We start from the raw sequence: 18,313 nt of genomic DNA on the forward strand, positions 1-18,313 counted from the left end.
AAAGAGCAGAAGTGAAAACTTGGTAGACTGCTCTCAATGTCGGGCATGTCTGAAATTCTAGCACTGAGTCTGCAATCCAGTACCAGATCCAGGGGCGTGGTACTGGTGACATAAGTGTGACAGTGTATAAAATGTTACTGGTGGAGATAGTTGATTTTGTGACAAAGCAATATGATGTTTTGTAGAAAGTGCTTATGTACTGGGTACAAACATGTTGATGTACAACAGAGGGGTTAGCTGTCATTGAAACTAAAATCTTCCTTTCAAAAATAATGTGCAGTCCCATAGGCTAGAAAGCTTCTTCAAATTAGCATCCTTATGCTGGCTTCCTTTCCAGTTTTTACTTTTAACTCTTGTTAGAGAAGGGTATATTGATGCAACATTAAATTCTAAGATCCGGTCCTCGGTACCATCTTGTGCAACTGGATACTGAATTTCCTCACTAGTGGACCCCAGCCAATTTGGATTGGCAATATCTCCTCTATATTCACCATCAGCACAGGTGCACAATAGGGTGGTGTACTTAGCTCTCTGCTCTACACGCTTTATATTTATGAATAGGTATGATTACAATGCAATATTTGTTTGCACTGTTGGTGACTGAATCAAAGGTAGTGATGTATCAACATATAAGAAGGAGATTGAAAGTATGGTTGAGTGGTGGCCACAACAGTAACCTCTCTTCAGTGTCAACAGAACCAAAGAGCTGATTATCGACTACATGAGGTGGAAGTCAGAGGTCATGAGCCAGTCCTCATTAGGAGAATGAAGGTGGAGAGGGTCAGTATCTTTAAGTTCTGTGGTGTTATCACATCAGAGGATCTGTCCTAGAACTAGCACATAGTATTATTACAAAAGGTTACAGAAAGTGGTGGATACAGCCCAGTTCAAGGCAAAACCTCCCCCACAATTGAGTATATTTACATGGAACACTGGTGCAAGAAAACTGCATACACCATCAAAGACCCCTACTATCCAAGCCATGTTCTCTCTCGCTACTATCATTGGGCAGGAGGTACAGAAGCCTCAGGTCCTGCATCACCAGCTGCAGGAACAGTTGCTACTCTACAACCATAGGCTCCTGAACAGGCATGGATAACTACATTCTTCACTACTCTGACCTGCAGATTTACTTTCAAGGACTCTATACAACTCGTTCTCAGTGTTACCTTTATCTGCAGTTTGACTTCTTTTGCACATGGGTTGTTTGTCGGTCTGTCTCTTTATGTTTTTCGTAAATTCCATTGTATTTTTTTCTACAAATGCCTGCAAGAAAATTAATCTCAAGCAACATATATGTAATCTACTTTGAACATTAAAACTGTGAACTTGGGAAGCTCCTAGGTACACTAATTCTTGGAAAAAAATTACAGCCAAGAATAGACAGGAAGCTAAGAGTCCAGCTTTTAGACCTGGGGATTATGGAATTTTTGCACTTTGTAAAACAGATGTAAACAGTTAGTTTTAATATATTTTCAGAAAATCCTGGAGTAATGCCTTTAGACCTTGGTTCTGAATGAATAGTCCATGCTCTGAGGACAACTGTGCTTAAAGAAAAAAATGGCTAAAGATCTCAAGGTGGAAGTAGACCTTTTGGCTAATTGAGTCCCTCTGCCCTTTTCACCATTGCCCTGTAAATGCTTTCCTTTCATATAGTTATCTGCCTTTCATATAGTTAACTGGTTTTATTTTGAATACCACAATTGAATCATTCCAGACTCTAATCATTCATCTTGTCAAACATGAAGGTTTCCTCATAGTTAATTTCTTTCAATGTCCTTTTGTTCTGAAGCCTCTTACCAATGGGAACACCTCCCTGGCTGTATCCTTCATTATTTTAAATATATCTGTCAGATCCCTTGCAATCTCTACTGTTCCAAGAAAAAGAACCCAGCTTCTCCAGGCTGTTCACAGAATTGTGTCCCTCATCTCTGAATTTATTTTTATAAAATTCTCTTTCCTACTGTGAAGCCCAGGACTGGGTGCTACTCATTTGTAGCCAAACCAATGTTTTATGAAGGTTCATCAAGAATTCCATGCTCTTGTACTCTCTGCCTCTATTTATACAGCCTGTTATCTCATCTACTTTAACCATTTTCTCAATCTACTATGTCACTTTCAATAAATAATACACATCTAGCCACAGATCTTAACATTCTTTTGCACGTTTTAGAATTGTCCTCTCTAGCTTGTATTGTCTTTTCTCATTTTTTCATGAAAATGAGATGTTACTTATTTCTTAGTTTTAAATTTAATCTTTTTGCCCATCACATTAACCTATCTATAGCTCTATGATATTTATTACTAACCTCATAGCCATCCATTGTGACTTCAACTTTTGCATTTCCAGCATTTTTGGGAATTGTGCTGTCTATACTTGCACCTAAATTATTAATATGTTTTAAAAATATTAGTAGCGCAAGTACCTAGTGAAGGAACTCCACTGTGTACAGTCGGCCCTCTTTGTCTGTGAATTCTGCATGGGCAAATTCAACCAACTGCGAATCGCGAAAACCCGGAAGTGCTCTTCCAGCACTTGTTGTTTGATCATGTACAGACTTTTTTTTCTTGTCATTATTCCCTAAACAATGCAGTATAACAACCATTTTACTTAGCATTTACATTGTATTGGGTATTATAAGTAATCTAGAGATGATTTAAAGTATACGGGAGGATGTGCATGGGTTATCATGGATCGGGATAGAAAAAAAATCAGAAGTTCTCTTACTAATTAAGTCAGAACAGGTATATCCGGTATTATTTAACGTCAGTTAGTCAAACGTTTGTCTTAGTATATAGTATATATTTTACCTTTCTATGCATGTAAAACACTTAAGAACATATGGTTCAGCGCCGGGCTTGGGAACGGAAGTTCTCGGGACTCGGGACAGACAGCTCCCGAGTGCACTCTCCACCGTGCCGGGTTGATGTGGAGGATCAAAAACCCAAAACCCAATAATTAAGCCACTGTGTTGATTAGTAACAACTGTAGCTTTCATCGGGGCATAGCCTTTTTAACTTTATCCTTTAAAATTGTTGACCGACGTAGCCTAACACTGTTCCAATAACCGATGGCGTTTCACCTCTTTCCGATTTCTTTATTATTTCCACTTTATTTTCAATTGTGTTCGTGGTTATTTTTGCTAACAGAAACACTGCGGTTTCAGATCTCTGCCGCCGGGTCCTAATGTCCACCACACTGAAACAGGTTAAATAAGGTCTGGGGTTCCACTGGGTCCTAAGGTCCACCGCATTGAAACAGGTTGAATAAGGGACTTAAGCATCTGCTAATTTTGGTATCCGCGAAGGGTCCTGGAACCAATCCCCTGCGGATAAGGAGGGACAACTGTATATACCTCTAGTTTAAAAACAACCTTTCACTGTTATCCACTGTTTCCTGTTACTTAGTTACTTTTTTGTTGATAGTGCCCCTTTTATTCCAATTAACTGGGTGTATCCATTGTCTACTTAGACAGATGGAGCTATTACTTACTTAATTGTGTTGCAGATATACACCTTTTGGAAGTCCATTTATACACATCAACTACATTTCATCCATCAGCCTTCTCTGCTACATAATCAAAATACTCAGTTTGCCTTTAACAAATCCATTCTTTCTCTAATCGGTCTGGACTATCCAAGTGATTACTATTTCTGTCCTTGATGCTTGTTTCTGGATCTCTTTCCCTGCCATCAAGGCCAAATTAACTGTTTATAGTCACTGGGCTTATTCCTATACCTTTATTGAACACAGGTATACCATTTTCAACTTTCTAATTCTTAAACACCACCACTTAATCTACAAACATTTGCCAGATTATGGTCAGGGAGTCCACAATTCCCTCCCCTACTTTCTTCATCAACATTGCTTGCATCTTTCTAGGCTAGTGATTGACTTATCGGTGCTGCTGGCCTTTTGAGTGCCTCCTGTACATCAATTTTTAGCACATCCAGAATCTCATCTGGCTCTTTTTTTTTTGCTGATACTCCAGCAGCGTCATCTTCTGTTGTGAAGCTAGATACAAAGTACTCATTTAATACCTCGGCCATATTTTCTTCTCCCCCCTAGATTTCTTTATTGCCTTCTTCTGGGTTGTACCTTTCCTCTTGTAGCACTTTTCCTGTCCATGAACCAGTCCTTTCTCATGCTTTAGTTTGCCTCTCATCTCCTTTAATACTTCTATTCTGAACTTTCTGTAATAATCCCATCTCTCTCTCTTATTTTAACAACCATCTATTACTATGTTCTTTTTGCTCAATTTCACTGTCTATCTGGGAAACCTTGGCTGTAATTTTCCCCATTTTCTCTCTTATGAAAATATGCCTACATTGTAGCTCAAATTTTACCACCTTTAATACCTTGCATTATTCAATGATAGTAGTATATAGAAAGCTTTAATTCACTTTACCAGGTTAGATCTTACTTTCATCCCATTGAAATACATTCAGGGTAGCAGCACCTGCAATTCAATCACTTGGTCTAGATGGATGCAAGCTAGGTTGATGTAAGGTTGTGTCTTTCTGTAGATTAACTTCTGTGTTGTTATGTGTACCTTTGGACATGTGGTTCCAAGGTCTCAGGGTTGAGTGAAGTAAACATGCAATCAGATAATTCTTTCCTTTTCCCCTTTAAAAAATATTAGTACTTTTCCATACCTTAAAATTACAATTGATGTTCCCCCCCGCCCCCCACCCCGAATTGAGTTTGGCTCAATTCCTGGAATGAAGTCCAATGATTCCACTTATTTATTTACTTTGTGATACAGCTCAGCTCAGAGTAGGCTGTTCCAGCTGTTTAAGTCATGGTGTCCCAGCAACCCCACAAACCTAATCACAATGACAATTTGACCTATCCGGTATGTCTTTTGACTGGGAGGAAACTGGAGCGTCAGGGAAAATCCACACATTCCACAGGGAGGATGTACAGAGACTCCTTACAGAATGGCACTGGAATTGAACTCTGATATCCAGAACACCCTGAATGTAATAACTTTGCACCAACCACTACGCTACTGTGACACCCATATAATATTACTTTCTTTGCTGGGCTAGAAGTGTACTGATAAAATTCTTGTCAGCATTCTTCAGAAACTCCTATTTTTCTTTTACCCGTTATGTTATTGCTATCCCGCTTTATATTTTCTTATATTACAGCTTGGGGTGTTCTGGAGTTCAGAGTTCAATTCTGGTGCCATCTGTAAGGAGTTTGTATGCTCTACTTGTGAATCACATGGGTTTCCTCCGGGTACTCTAGTTTCCTCCTGCAATCCAAAGATATACCAGTGAGTAGGTTAATTGGTCATTGGAAGTTGTTCTGTGATTAGGCTAGTGTTAAATGGGTGGGTTGCTGGGTGTTGGGCCGGAAAGGCCTGTAGCTCTAAATTAATAAAAGTATAAATATTTGGATAGTTTAAGTCTTCATTATCACTAGTTCATGGCATTTGCACACCTCTTTTAAGTTACTTGCATATCTGTTCCTCCATATTCTTCCTACTACTTGGCAACCTGTATATAGAATTATAGAATCATAGAATTAGTCTAGTAATGTGCACTTGTAGAAGATTTTTCACTTATTAAAGATCTTATGAGACATTATCGATGGTTACAGGAACTACTTTGGCCCATTGAATAAGTGCAGGTTGCAGGATTTACTATTATGTAGTAGAATTTCTTGTGACCCCATCCACAAGTTTATTCCTTATTGTTGGAGCAGTTTTGGAAACCTTGTTTTCAACCCAGCTTTTCTTCTCACCACTCTCCTCCCATTATTTATCCATCCTCCTTGTTCAATATTGTTTGTTTCTTAATGGGAAGAACAGTGTTTTTCTGATACCTTCATGGTTACGTCTTGAAAGCATTCACAGAAAATGTCAGTTAACTATCTCGCCTTATGAAGCATAGTAGTTGAACTTGCTTGATTTCCCCACACCTAAGGTTACAAAACTGCAATTTAAATATTTTGTCAGGACATTACCAGAAACAGTTTTACGGTTTAATGTAACTCATAGTGGGAAATCTCATTCCATCAAATGCAAATTGTTAAGTTAATCTCTGTTATTACATGTGCCCATGTACATGTGGTGAGTGAAGCGAGCATATGAATAAGGGTAATTCTCACTCTTTTCCCTTTTTGAAAAATATTAGTTCCCACAGCTGTGTCCCAGTCACTGAAATCTGAATATGATTCTGGATGTAGTCGGAGCTCAGAGTGCAGTGGTACACCAGAATATTTGAAAGAGGCCCTGGGTATGAAGAAACCAAAGCATTCACGGTCAGCCAGTAATGGTGAGTTTTTTTGCATGAAACTTTCCCTTGACTTTGGATATAAATAGTGGAAAGTTTATCTTTCCCAATGACCTTTAACTTTAAGTAGATGTTTTGCAATGAATTTTCATGCTGTTGTCCTTCAAGCTCAGATGTGGTGCCTGTAGATTATCTCGCTGAACCATTTGATGCACATCACAACATCCAATCTTATTTCTTAAAAGATTCATTGCATGGCCCAGAACCCTTCCTCTGCACAATGTTTGAGAAGCTCTGTAACTCAGTTCAGTTTAACATTTAATTTCTGTTGTTACTCTTCCAATTGTATCTTCCTCACCTTCATTTCTCTATTTCCCTTTTCATTATCTCTTTTCTCTCAGTCCCTCTTCACCTCTCCTCTCCTGATTGCTCTTTTATTTTCTATCTCTTCTCTTCACTTGTTTTCTTTTTCCTTCATTATTTTTTCTCTCTCCCTCATGCTGCAGGCTATGTCCCTGGCACCCCTGACTACAAGGAGAAAGAAGATATGTATGATGAGATTATTGAACTAAAAAAGGTAAGTGAGGGCATGAGCATGACCTTTTGACAGCCAAAGATTTTCTTTTACTATTAAGAACAAAGCTGGCCAGAATCAGACATGTGAAATTTTATAATTTTAAATGGGGCTGTTACCTACGGACCTTGCGGTGTTGGATGTTGGGCCACCTACCTTCAATTGATGAACTATGGTACTTTTTTTTTGTAGAGCATCTATTGGCAATGTATTGAAAATAAATCACTCAGAGGTGGACTAATAACTGGGAATGCAGCATAGCATCCATTCTACAACAAACCCTGTTATGATGTTTTCGTTTTTCATACAACAAAGTCTTTACACAGAAGCATATATATAAGGAATGAAGGAAGTAGAACATGATCTAAGCTGCAGTAGTTTCTTCCAATAAAAGCAAAATATTCACTGAAATACAAGGAATAGAACACAATTGCAGACAAATTATCTGTGTAGCGTCAATCTCAATTGCTCAGAAAATTATGATCACCAAGCTTTGTTGACGATAATGCTCAGAGTCATAGTCATGCAATATGGAAAGCTATGTTCTCAAATGCAATTTTATTCTCCTCAAGTTCCCATCAACTCCACGCAATTCTACCACTTACTACCCACCAGGGGCAATTGAAAATGGCTGACTTACTTTCCAAGCTGCACATCTTTGTGATGTGGGAAGAAACTGCGGCAGTCACAGGAAAAGCCATGTGGTCACAGATAGTGCTGGTGGTCAGGATTGTAGTCATATTGCTGAGATTATAGGGTAAACTTCAACACCGTGCCACCAGTTGTAATTTTCACTCCATTAATTTACATTTGACTAGGACTAGCATTGTCATGAAATGCATTTTTTTATCTCTCAAAAAGGAATATTAGAAGAAAATGACTTGTATTTTTTCACCACTTTTCACAGTTTGGGAAATGAAAAACAAAACATTTAATAGTTTTTAAATATAATACCTGTTTAATGTAGGAAATTTGCAGGATGGATGGCTGCACAAAGAGCAACATGGTAGGAATCCTGACAATATGTTAATGATTTTGGCTGAGGAATAAATATTGCTCAGAATTTCCCTCCTCCCTTTCAAGGTGCTTTACCTCTTCAAGGTGTTTTACCTGAGAAGGCAGGGGGAAACACAGATACACACACGTATGTCCCTCATTAGTATCTTCTCAAGGTGGGAAGGGTAAGATTAAATGCTAGTTTTACTTTGGTCTCTACTGTGCCAGGAAAGATGTGTGAAATGTAACATGCTTCTCTGTATTTTGCCAACTCTCTGATCTTTTCTTCGTTGTCCATCTCCACTCTGCTTCCTATTGCTCTTACTGTCACTTAAGAATGAGAAATATTTAAAAGGGCCACCAAGGAATAATGTTACCTTTGGCAGAGCATGTCAAGTTTACAAAGAAATGTAATATACTCAGGTCCCTGGAGTAGGGCTTGACCCTTCAATTTCTGCTGTGGATGTGAGAGTTCAGGCCTCTGACCGACAGCTGACACCAATTATAACTTGTATGGTGTTACTGAAATAAGAGCAGCTTTCTTCCCTAGGCAATGCAACTGAGAAAACAAACCCTTGGAAAAGAGTCAAACCTTTCGAAAGCAGGCGCACGAAAGTATCAAATATAAAATAGAAAATTAATGCTATTGTTACAATAAGTATGTCAGACCATACATTGCAAACAGTTAATAACTAATTTCTTTTGGCATTCTCCAAAATGTCTTGGCCCTTTCAGATTATTCAAGCCCAAAAAGCCGATTACGATATCCTGAAAACAAAGTTGAGACGATCAGAGGAAGAGAACAACAGAAAAGAGAAACAGATTGGACAGTTGTTGGATCAGTCAAAGGTGAATAGGATGCATTCAACTGGTCTAATTGGTTTGTGAAGGAGTTCACTGAATGTATGATATAGGCAGGACACCTGAATCCATGCCAGTATTTCTACTTCACACTAACGTATTCACTGTCTTCTCATCCAAACCAACCTCTATTATTTCATACCCTTTTACTTGGGGCTATAACTATTTCCATAAAAGCATAAGTGTATTTGTTTCAACATTTTCATGTAGCAATAAGTTTCACTTTCTATGGACCCTGTTGGAAGAACTTTCTCCTGAGTTCACTAAATTCGTTATTAATTATCTTAAATTTATGGCCTCTGACTTAGATTTCCTCAATAATTAGGACTAGCTTCTCAATATCTACCTTATTTAACCATTTTATTGCTGTTTTATAATTTTAAAGACCTGGTTCAGATTTGTTCTCAATATTCTGTTAGGAAAAGAACCTTCATGCTGAATTTTGCAGTCTTCAGTTTTGGTATCAATCTCCAAATAATTTTTGCACTTTTCTGTGGTGCCTTGAAGCTTTATTTCATAGATAAACTTAAACAGAAGGACCTGGACAGATTGGGAGAATGGACAAAGAAGTGGCAGATGGAATATAGTGTAGGGAAGTATATGGTCATGCATATATTGGTAGAGGGAATAAAGGTGTAGACTATTTTCTAAATGTGAAATTCTTTAAAAAATTTGAGGTACAAAGGGACTTGGGAGTCCTTGTGCAGGATTAACTTGCAGGTTGATCTGGTGGTAAGGCAGGCAAATGCAATGTTAGCATTCATTTCAAGAGGACTAGAATATAAGAGCAAGGCTGATATTTTGTAAGGCATTCCTCTGACCACACTTGGAGTATTCTGAGCAGTTAGAACTGAGATGAGCAGGAATTTATTTAGCCAGTGGGTAGTGTATCTGTGGAGTTCATTACCACAGACAGTAGTGGAGGATCCATTATTGAAGATATTTAAAGCAGAGGTTGATAGGTTCTTGATTAGTCAGGAGATCAAAGGCAGGAGAAAGGAGTTGAGAGTGTTAATAACTCAACCATGATGGAATGGCAGAGCAGACTCGATGGGGCAAGTGTCTAATTCTGCTCTTATGCCTTGTGGTCTAAGAAGCAGTGATTTTCTAAGCCCATGGTGTCTTCCAATTAGCAAGAAATGAGCACATTATTATGTCTTGGACTTAAATAGCATATTTTTATTGTTGGATCTGAATGCTGGATTGCTAATCCTAACAGCACTGTTGGAATTTGTTCACCAGAAGGAATATGGCATCCAAGAAAGTACACACACAAAATGCTGGTGGAACACAGCAGGCCAGGCAGCATCTATAGGGAGAAGCACTGTCGACGTTTCGGGCCGAGACCCTTCGTCAGGACTAACTGAAAGGAAAGTATTGGCAGGCCAGGCAGCATCTATAGGGAGAAGCACTGTCGACGTTTCGGGCCGAGACCCTTCGTCAGGACTAACTGAAAGGAAAGATACTTTCCTTTCAGTTAGTCCTGACGAAGGGTCTCGGCCCGAAACGTCGACAGTGCTTCTCCCTATAGATGCTGCCTGGCCTGCTGTGTTCCACCAGCATTTTGTGTATGTTGTTTGAATTTCTAGCATCTGCAGATTTCCTAGTGTTTATCCAAGAAAGTAGTTTATTTCAAGTCAATCAAGGATGAGAAATAAATGTTATCATTACCAGTGATGCTACATTTTGTAGAACAACACTGATTTACAACTGAAAATGAGGAGCTCATATCTAGAGGCTTCTCAGTAGAATAAAACCTTTAGGCTTAAGAACAGTATTAGGCCAGTAAGTCTGCTCCACCATCCCATCATGACTGATTTATTATCCCTCTCAATCCCATTCTCCTGCTTTTTCCCTGCAACCTTTGATGCCCTAACTAATCAACAACCTCTCCACCTTCACATTAAACATACCCAATGAATTGAGAGAAATATGCCTGTCACCTGTGGCAATGCATTCCACAGATTCATCACCTTCTGGATAAAGAAATTCCTCCTCATCTCTGTTCTAAATGGACATATCTCTATTTTGAGGTTGTGCCCTCTGATCCTCTATAGGAAACATCCTCTCCACATCAACTCTAGGCCTTTCAACATTCAATAGGTTTCAATGGGATCCCCACCTCCCTTCATTCTTCTAAATTCCAGAGAGTACAGGCCCAGAGCCATCAAACGCTCCTCATATAATAAGCCTTTCAATCCTGAAATAATTTCCCATAACCTCGTTAGAACCTTGTCCAATGTCAGTACATCCTTTCTTAGATAAGGGGCTCAAAACTACTCACAATACTCCAAGAGAGGCCTCACCATTGCCTTATAAAGCTCAGCATTACATCCTTGGTTTTATATTCTAGTCCTCTCAAAATGAATGTTGACATTGCATTTGCCTTCAACATCACCAACTCAACCTGCAAGTTAATCTTTAGGTAATTCTGCACAAGGTCTCTGAAGTCACTTTGCACTTCTGAATTTTGTATTTTCTCCCCGTTTAAAAAGTAGTCTATACTGTTATTCCTTCTACCGAAGTGCATGACCATACACTTCCCGATACTGTATTCTATCTGCCACTTCTTTGCCCATTCTCCTAAACTGTCTGTCCTTCTGCAGCCTCCCTGCTTCCCCAACACTGACTACTTCTCCACCTATTTTCCTGTCATTCACAAACATGCCACAAAGCCATCAATTCTGTCATCCAAATCATAGAGATGCTGTATAACATGAATAGAAGCAGTCCCTACACCAACCCCTGCAGAACACCACTAGTCACCAGAAGTCAACCAGAAAAGGCCCCCTTTATTCCCCCTCTTTCTGCCAATCAGCTAATCCTCTATCCATGCTAGTATTTTTCCTGTAACACCATGGGCTCTTATCTTGTTAAACAGCCTAAAGGGTGGCACCTTGACAGTCGTTTTCTGAAAATCCAAATAAACAATAACCACCGACTCTTAGTCTATCCTGCCTGTTATTTCCTCAAAGAATTCCAACAGATTTGTCAAGCAAGATTTCCTGTTAAGGAAACCAGGCTAACTTTGGCTTATTTTATCATGTGCCTCCAAGTACTCCAATGCCTCTTTCTTAATAATGGACTCCCAACATCTTCCCAACCACTGAAGTTGGGCCAACTGGCCTAGATTTTCCTTATGTCTGCCTCCCTCCCTTTTTGAAGAGTGGAACAACATTTGCAATTTTCCATTCCTCTGGAACCATGCCAGAATCCAGTGATTCTTGAAAGATTATTATTTATGTCTCCACAATCTCTTCAGCTACCCTTTTCAGAACCCTGTGGGGTAGTCCATCTGGTCCAGGTGATTTATCTACTTTCAGACCCCATAATTTCTCAAGCACATTCTTCTTAATAATAGTAAATGCTCTTACTTCTGCCCCCTGACACACTCGAGTTTCTGACATACTGCTAGAGTCTTTCATAATGAAGACTGACACAGAATACTTATTCAGTTCTTCTGCCATTTTTTGTCCCCAGTAATACCTCTCCAGTATCATAATCCGGTGGTCCAATATCCACTCTCGTCTCTCTTTTTCTTTTTATGTATCTAAAAAATCTTTTTGTATCCTTTTGTATATTATTGGCTGGCTTACCTTCATATTTCATCTCTTCTCTCCTTATGGCCTTTTTAATTGCCCTCTTTTTTTAAAGTTTCCCTATCCTCTATAAATTCCCACTGCTTTTTGCTATTTTATATGCCTTCTCTTTTCCTTTTATGCTATCTTTGACTTCCCTTGTCAGCCAAAATTGTGTCATCCTTCCTTTAGAATACTTCCTCATCTTTGTGACGGATCTATCCTGCACCTTCTAAGTTGTTCCCAGAAGTTCCAGCCATTGCTGTTCTGCCATCATCCTTGCCAGTCTGCCCTTCCAATCTTTCCTCATGTCACTGATTCCCTTTAATTGACTGTAATACTGATACATCTGACTTCAGCTTCTCCCTCTCAAACTACATGGTGAATTTGATCATATTAAGATCACTGCCTCCTTAGTGATCCTTTACCTTAAGCTCCTTAATAAAATTTGGTTTATTACACAACACCCAATCCAGAATTGCCTTTCCCCAAGTGGACTTAACCATAAGCTGCTCTGAAAAGCTTTCTCATTGGCATTCTACAAATTCCATCTCTTGGAATCCAATGTAATTAAGTGGACAGATTATATCCTTAAATTTCAGGACAGGATCATAAAGCAAAGTACAAAAGTGCATAATCATTTTTGGTAAACCAAGTATTCAATTTATGCACAAGAAATCCAGCAAATAAAAAATAAACATGAAAATAATATTAGTTAAGAGGAGACTCTTAAAGGTACACAACACATTTTTTCCAGAGAATTATTTAATATTTCACAAATGATGTTGTTTGTGTTCACGCTATAATAAACTCTCTTATCTTACAGAGTTCTGAGTATGCCAGGAGCTTGGTTGATAAAAAGAATGATACCAGTGGGGTATGGCCTTACTTAAAATCTTTATCACAGCTTTTTAAAGGCAATGCAGTTGAATATGGTTCTGAATTATATTTATATATCTGGTACGTGAGTGTATAACATATACATTTTTGATTTTTAATTAATTTTCAGTATATGGAAGCTACTGGAATATAACCATATAACAATTACAGCATGGAAACAGGCCATCTTGGCCGTTCTGGTCTGTGCCGAATGCTTACTCTCACCTAGTCCCACCTACCTGCACTCAGCCCATAACCCTCCATTCCTTTCCTGTCCATATACCTATCCAATTTTTTTTAAATGACAAAATCCAACCTGCCTCTACCACTTCTACTGGAAGCTCGTTCCACACAGCTACCACTCTCTGAGTAAAGAAGTTCCCCCTCATGTTACCCCTAAACTTTTGCCCCTTAACTTTCAACTCATGTCTTCTTGTTTGAATCTCCCTTACTCTCATTGGAAAAAGCCCATCTACGTCAACTCTATCTATCCCCCTCATAATTTTAAATACCTCTATCAAGTCCCCCCTCAACCTTCTACGCTCCAAAAAATAAAGACCTAACTTGTTCAACCTCTCTCTGTAACTTAGGTGCTGAAACCCAGGTAACATTCTAGTAAATCTTCTCTGTACTCTCTCTATTTTGTTGACATCTTTCCTAAAATTTGGTGACCAGAACTGTACACAATACTCCAAATTTGGCCTCACCAATGCCTTGTACAATTGTAACATTACATCCCAACTCCTATACTCAATGCTCTGATTTATAAAGGCCAGCATACCAAAAGCTTTCTTCACCACCCTATCCACATGAGATTCCACCTTCAGGGAATTATGCACCATTATTCTGAGATCACTCTGTTCTACTGCATTCCTCAATGCCCTACCATTTACCATGTATGTCCTATTTGGATTATTCCTACCAAAATGTAGCATCTCACACTTATGAACATTAAACTCCATCTGCCATCATTCAGCCCACTCTTCTAACTGGCCTAAATCTCTCTGCAAGCTTTGAAAACCTACTTCATTATCCACAACGCCACCTATCTTAGTATCATCTGCATACTTACTAATCCAACATACCACCCTGTCATCCAGATCATTAATGTATATGACAAACAACATTGGACCCAGTACAGATCCCTGAGGCACACCGGCCTCCAACCTGACAAATAGTTATCCACCACTACTCTCTGGCATCTCCCATCCAGCCACTGTTGAATCCATTTTACTACTTCAATATTAATACCTAACGATTGAACCTTCCTAACTAACCTTCCGTGCGGAACCTTGTCAAAGGCCTTACTGGAGTCCATATAGACATCCACTGCTTTACCCTCATCAACTTTCCTAGTAACCTCTTCAAAAAGTTCAATAAGATTTGTCAAACATAACCTTCCACGCACAAATCCATGTTGACTGTTCCTAATCAGACCCTGTCTATCCAGATAATTATATATACCATCTCTAAGAATACTTTCCATTAATTTACCCACCACTGACTTCAAACTTACAGGCCGATAATTGCTAGGTTTACTCTTAGAACCCTTTTTAAACAATGGAACCATATGAGCAATACGCCAATCCTCCGGCACCATCCCCGTTTCTAATGACATTTGTAATATTTCTGTCAGAGCCCCTGCTATTTCTACACTAACTTCCTGCAAGGTCCTAGTGAATATCCTGTCAGGACCCGGAGATTTATCCACTTTTATATTCCTTAAAAGCTCCAGTACTTCCTCCTCTTTAATCATCATAGTTTCTATAACTTCCCTACTTGTTTCCCTTACCTTACACAATTCAATATCCTTCTCCTTAATGAATACCAAAGAAAAGAATTTGTTCAAAATCTTCCCCATCTCTTTTGGCTCCACACATAGCTGTCCACTATGATTCTCTAAGGGACCAATTTTATCCCTCACTATCCTTTTGCTATTAATATAACTGTAGAAACCCTTTGTATTTATTTTCACTTTACTTGCCAAAGCAACCTTGTATCTTTTAGCTTTTCTAATTTCTTTCTTAAGATTCTTTTTACATTCTTTATATTCCTCAAGCACCTCATTTACTCCATGCTGCCTATATTGATTGTAGATCTCCCTCTTTTTCTGAACCAAGTTTCCAATATCCCTTGAAAACCATGGCTCTTTCAAACTTTTAAACTTTACTTTCAACCTAACAGAAACATAAAGATTCTATACCCTCAAAATTTCACCTTTAAATGACCTCCATTTCTCTATTACATCCTTCCCATAAAACAAATTGTCCTAATCCACTCCTCCTAATTAATTTTGCATCCCCTCAAAGTTAGCCTTTCTCCAATCAAAAATCTCAACCCTGGGTCCAGTCCTATCTTCTCCATCATTATATTGAAACTAATGGCATTGTGATCACTGGACCCAGACTGCTCCCCAACACATACCTCCGTCACCTGACCTATTTCATTCCCTAACAGGAGATCCAACACTGCCCCTTCTCTAGTTGGTACCTCTATGTATTGCTGCACAAAACTATCCTGCAGACATTTTACAAACTCCAAACCATCCAGCCCTTTTACAGAATGGGCTTCCCAGTCTATGTGTGGAAAATTAAAATCTCCCACAATCACAACCCTGTGCTTACTACAAATATCTGCTATCTCCTTACAAATTTGCTCCTCCAATTCTCGCTCCCCATTAGGTGGTCTATAATACACCCCTATAAGTGTTACTACACCTTTCCTATTCCTCAATTCCACCCAAATAGTCTCCCTAGATGAGCCCTCTAATCTATCCTGCCAGAGCACCGCTGTAATATTTTCTCTTGACAAGCAATGCAACACCTCCCCCTCTTGTCCCTCCGATTCTATCACACCTGAAGCAACGAAATCCAGGAATATTTAGTTGCCAATCACATCCCTCCTGCAACCATGTTTCACTAATAGCTACAACATCATATTTCCAGGTATCAATCCATGCTCTAAGCTCATCCATCTTCCTTACAATGCTCCTAGCATTAAAATAGATGCATTTAAGAAACTCTCCACCTCTTACTCTCTGTTTATCCCTAACGGTGCAAACAACTTTATTTTTCTTCCTTATCCCCTATATCATCGGTCTGAGCGCTCCCCTTCTCCATCACCTGCCTATCCTCCCTCACACACTGTCTACTCGCTTTCTCTATTTGTAAACTAACCTCCTCTCTCCTAGTCTCTTCAATTTGATTCCCACCCCCCAACCATCTAGTTTAAAGTCTCCCCAGTAGGATTTGCAAATCTTCCCACCAGGATATTGGTCCCCCTAGGATTCACGTGCAACCTGTCCTTTTTGTACAGGTCACACCAGCCCCAGTGATCCAGAAACTTGAATCCCTGCTCCCTGCTCCAATCCCTCAGCCACTTATCCTCCACCTCATTCCATTCCTACTCTCACTGTTGCGTGGCACAGGCAATAATCCCGAGGTTACTACCTTTGCTGTCCTTGTTCTCAACTCCCTACCTAACTGCCTATATTCTCCTTTCAGGACCTCTTCCCTTTTCCTACCTATGTCATTGGTACCTATATGTACCACGACCTCTGGCTCCTCACCCTCCCACTTCAAGATATCTTGGACACGATCAGAAACATCCCGGACCCTGGCACCAGGGATGTAAACTACCATCCGGGTCTCCTGATCGCATCCACAGAATTGCCTATCTGACCCCCTAACTATCGAGTCCCCTATTACTACTGCCTTCCTCTTCCTTTCCCTACCCTTCTGAGCTACAGGGCCGGACTCTGTGCAGGAGGCACGGCCACTGTTGCTTCCCCCAGGTAGGCTGTCCCTCCCTCAACAATACTCAAACAGGAGTACTTATTGTCAAGGGGTACAGCCAGTGGGGTACTCTCTAGTACCTGACTCTTCCCCTTCCCTCTCCTAACTGTGACACACCTGTCTGCCTCCCGTGGCCCCGGTGTGACCACCTGCCTGTAACTCCTCTCTATCAATTCCTCACTCTCCCTGACCAGACGAAGGTCATCGAGCTGCAGCTCCAGTTCCCTAACATGGTCCCTTAGGAGCTGCAGCTTGGCGCACCTGGCGTAGATGTGGACTTCCGGGAGGCTAAGAGACTCCAGGACCTCCCACATCCGATACCGAGAACAACAAGCTGCCCTCACACTCATACTTCCCCTTTTCCTCAAATAACAGGAAAAATTGAAAACTAAACCTACCCTGCCTCGCCTGTTTCTGCCTAAACCTGTTGAGCCCAAGCCCTTAAGCTTTCACTCTGCTCCCGGCTCATTCTGCTGCTCACAAAGGATGCTGCCCGCTGAAGAAGGCTGTGTTCCTTTTAAATCTTCTGTGCTTCACTGCCCATTGAATTAACTAATTCTCATGGGAATTAGTTGCCCATTCTAGTTACTTTTGAAAGATGGAGGTCAGTCTTGAACCAATACAGCCCAATAGTGAGAAGATACCTCCACATTACTGTTAGGGAGGGAATTCTAGGACGTTGATCCAGTGAAAGTGAAGGAGCAGTTAATATATTTTGAAAGTTGCTAGCTCTAAAGGTGCATGAGGATGTTCCCACTCCCTTGTTTCTCTTGTCTGTCCAGTTGCTGAAAGCAAACAAAGGTTTCATCCATTTCTCCCGAAAATATAGCCCAAAGACCTTCCGTTTGTTCCTTGAATTAAGGCCAACCAAGTTTCCTCAACCACAATCGACTTCCAACTTATTTTGAACAACATCACTAGGATATTCCAATGTGAGATCTTCAGCCTAAAAGTCCAACTTTGTTTCTCTTCCTGTAAAAGATGCCTGTTCTGATGGACATTTCTAGCATTTTCTGCTTTAACTTCAGACTTACAGCATCTGTTGTTTAGTTTTAATTTCCTGAACAACTTCTCCCTTGATTCCAGTCAGTTTCTCCAAATAAAGGTATTTCATTGGGAATGTGCATGGGGTCTAATTATACCTGACGCTTTTTGGAGACAATCTTTGTTCCAGTCCCATTCAATATCGTCCTTTCATCTCATTTTCTTGTATCTTGACTGTTTGAGGCAACTTCATGTTTTTATGCAAACTGGAAAATTCCACGCACTTAGTTGTCAAGTTCTATCTTTTGGTAAAATACATAGGATCTGGCACTGCTATTTTCCTTTTCCTCCCCAACTGCCATTTATTGGGTTGGGCTAGCAACTATAAAGCCCACCAACTCTCA

At 39.8% G+C, this 18,313-nt stretch overlaps 1 protein-coding gene across 1 annotated transcript in view; it reads left to right on the forward strand.

Moving 5' to 3' along the window:
* The window catches only part of iqce (IQ motif containing E), a 112,963-nt gene that overhangs the window by 4,852 nt on the left and 89,798 nt on the right, over positions 1-18,313 (forward strand). Inside the window, exons 5-8 of the mRNA XM_073061010.1 lie at positions 6,145-6,285; positions 6,750-6,820; positions 8,549-8,662; positions 13,079-13,129. Of these exons, the coding sequence (XP_072917111.1) occupies positions 6,145-6,285; positions 6,750-6,820; positions 8,549-8,662; positions 13,079-13,129 (377 nt within the window). The remainder of the gene's footprint in view (positions 1-6,144; positions 6,286-6,749; positions 6,821-8,548; positions 8,663-13,078; positions 13,130-18,313) is intronic.

The sequence above is a fragment of the Hemitrygon akajei genome, chromosome 11 (genome assembly GCF_048418815.1).
Source record: "Hemitrygon akajei chromosome 11, sHemAka1.3, whole genome shotgun sequence".
NCBI lineage: Eukaryota > Metazoa > Chordata > Chondrichthyes > Myliobatiformes > Dasyatidae > Hemitrygon > Hemitrygon akajei.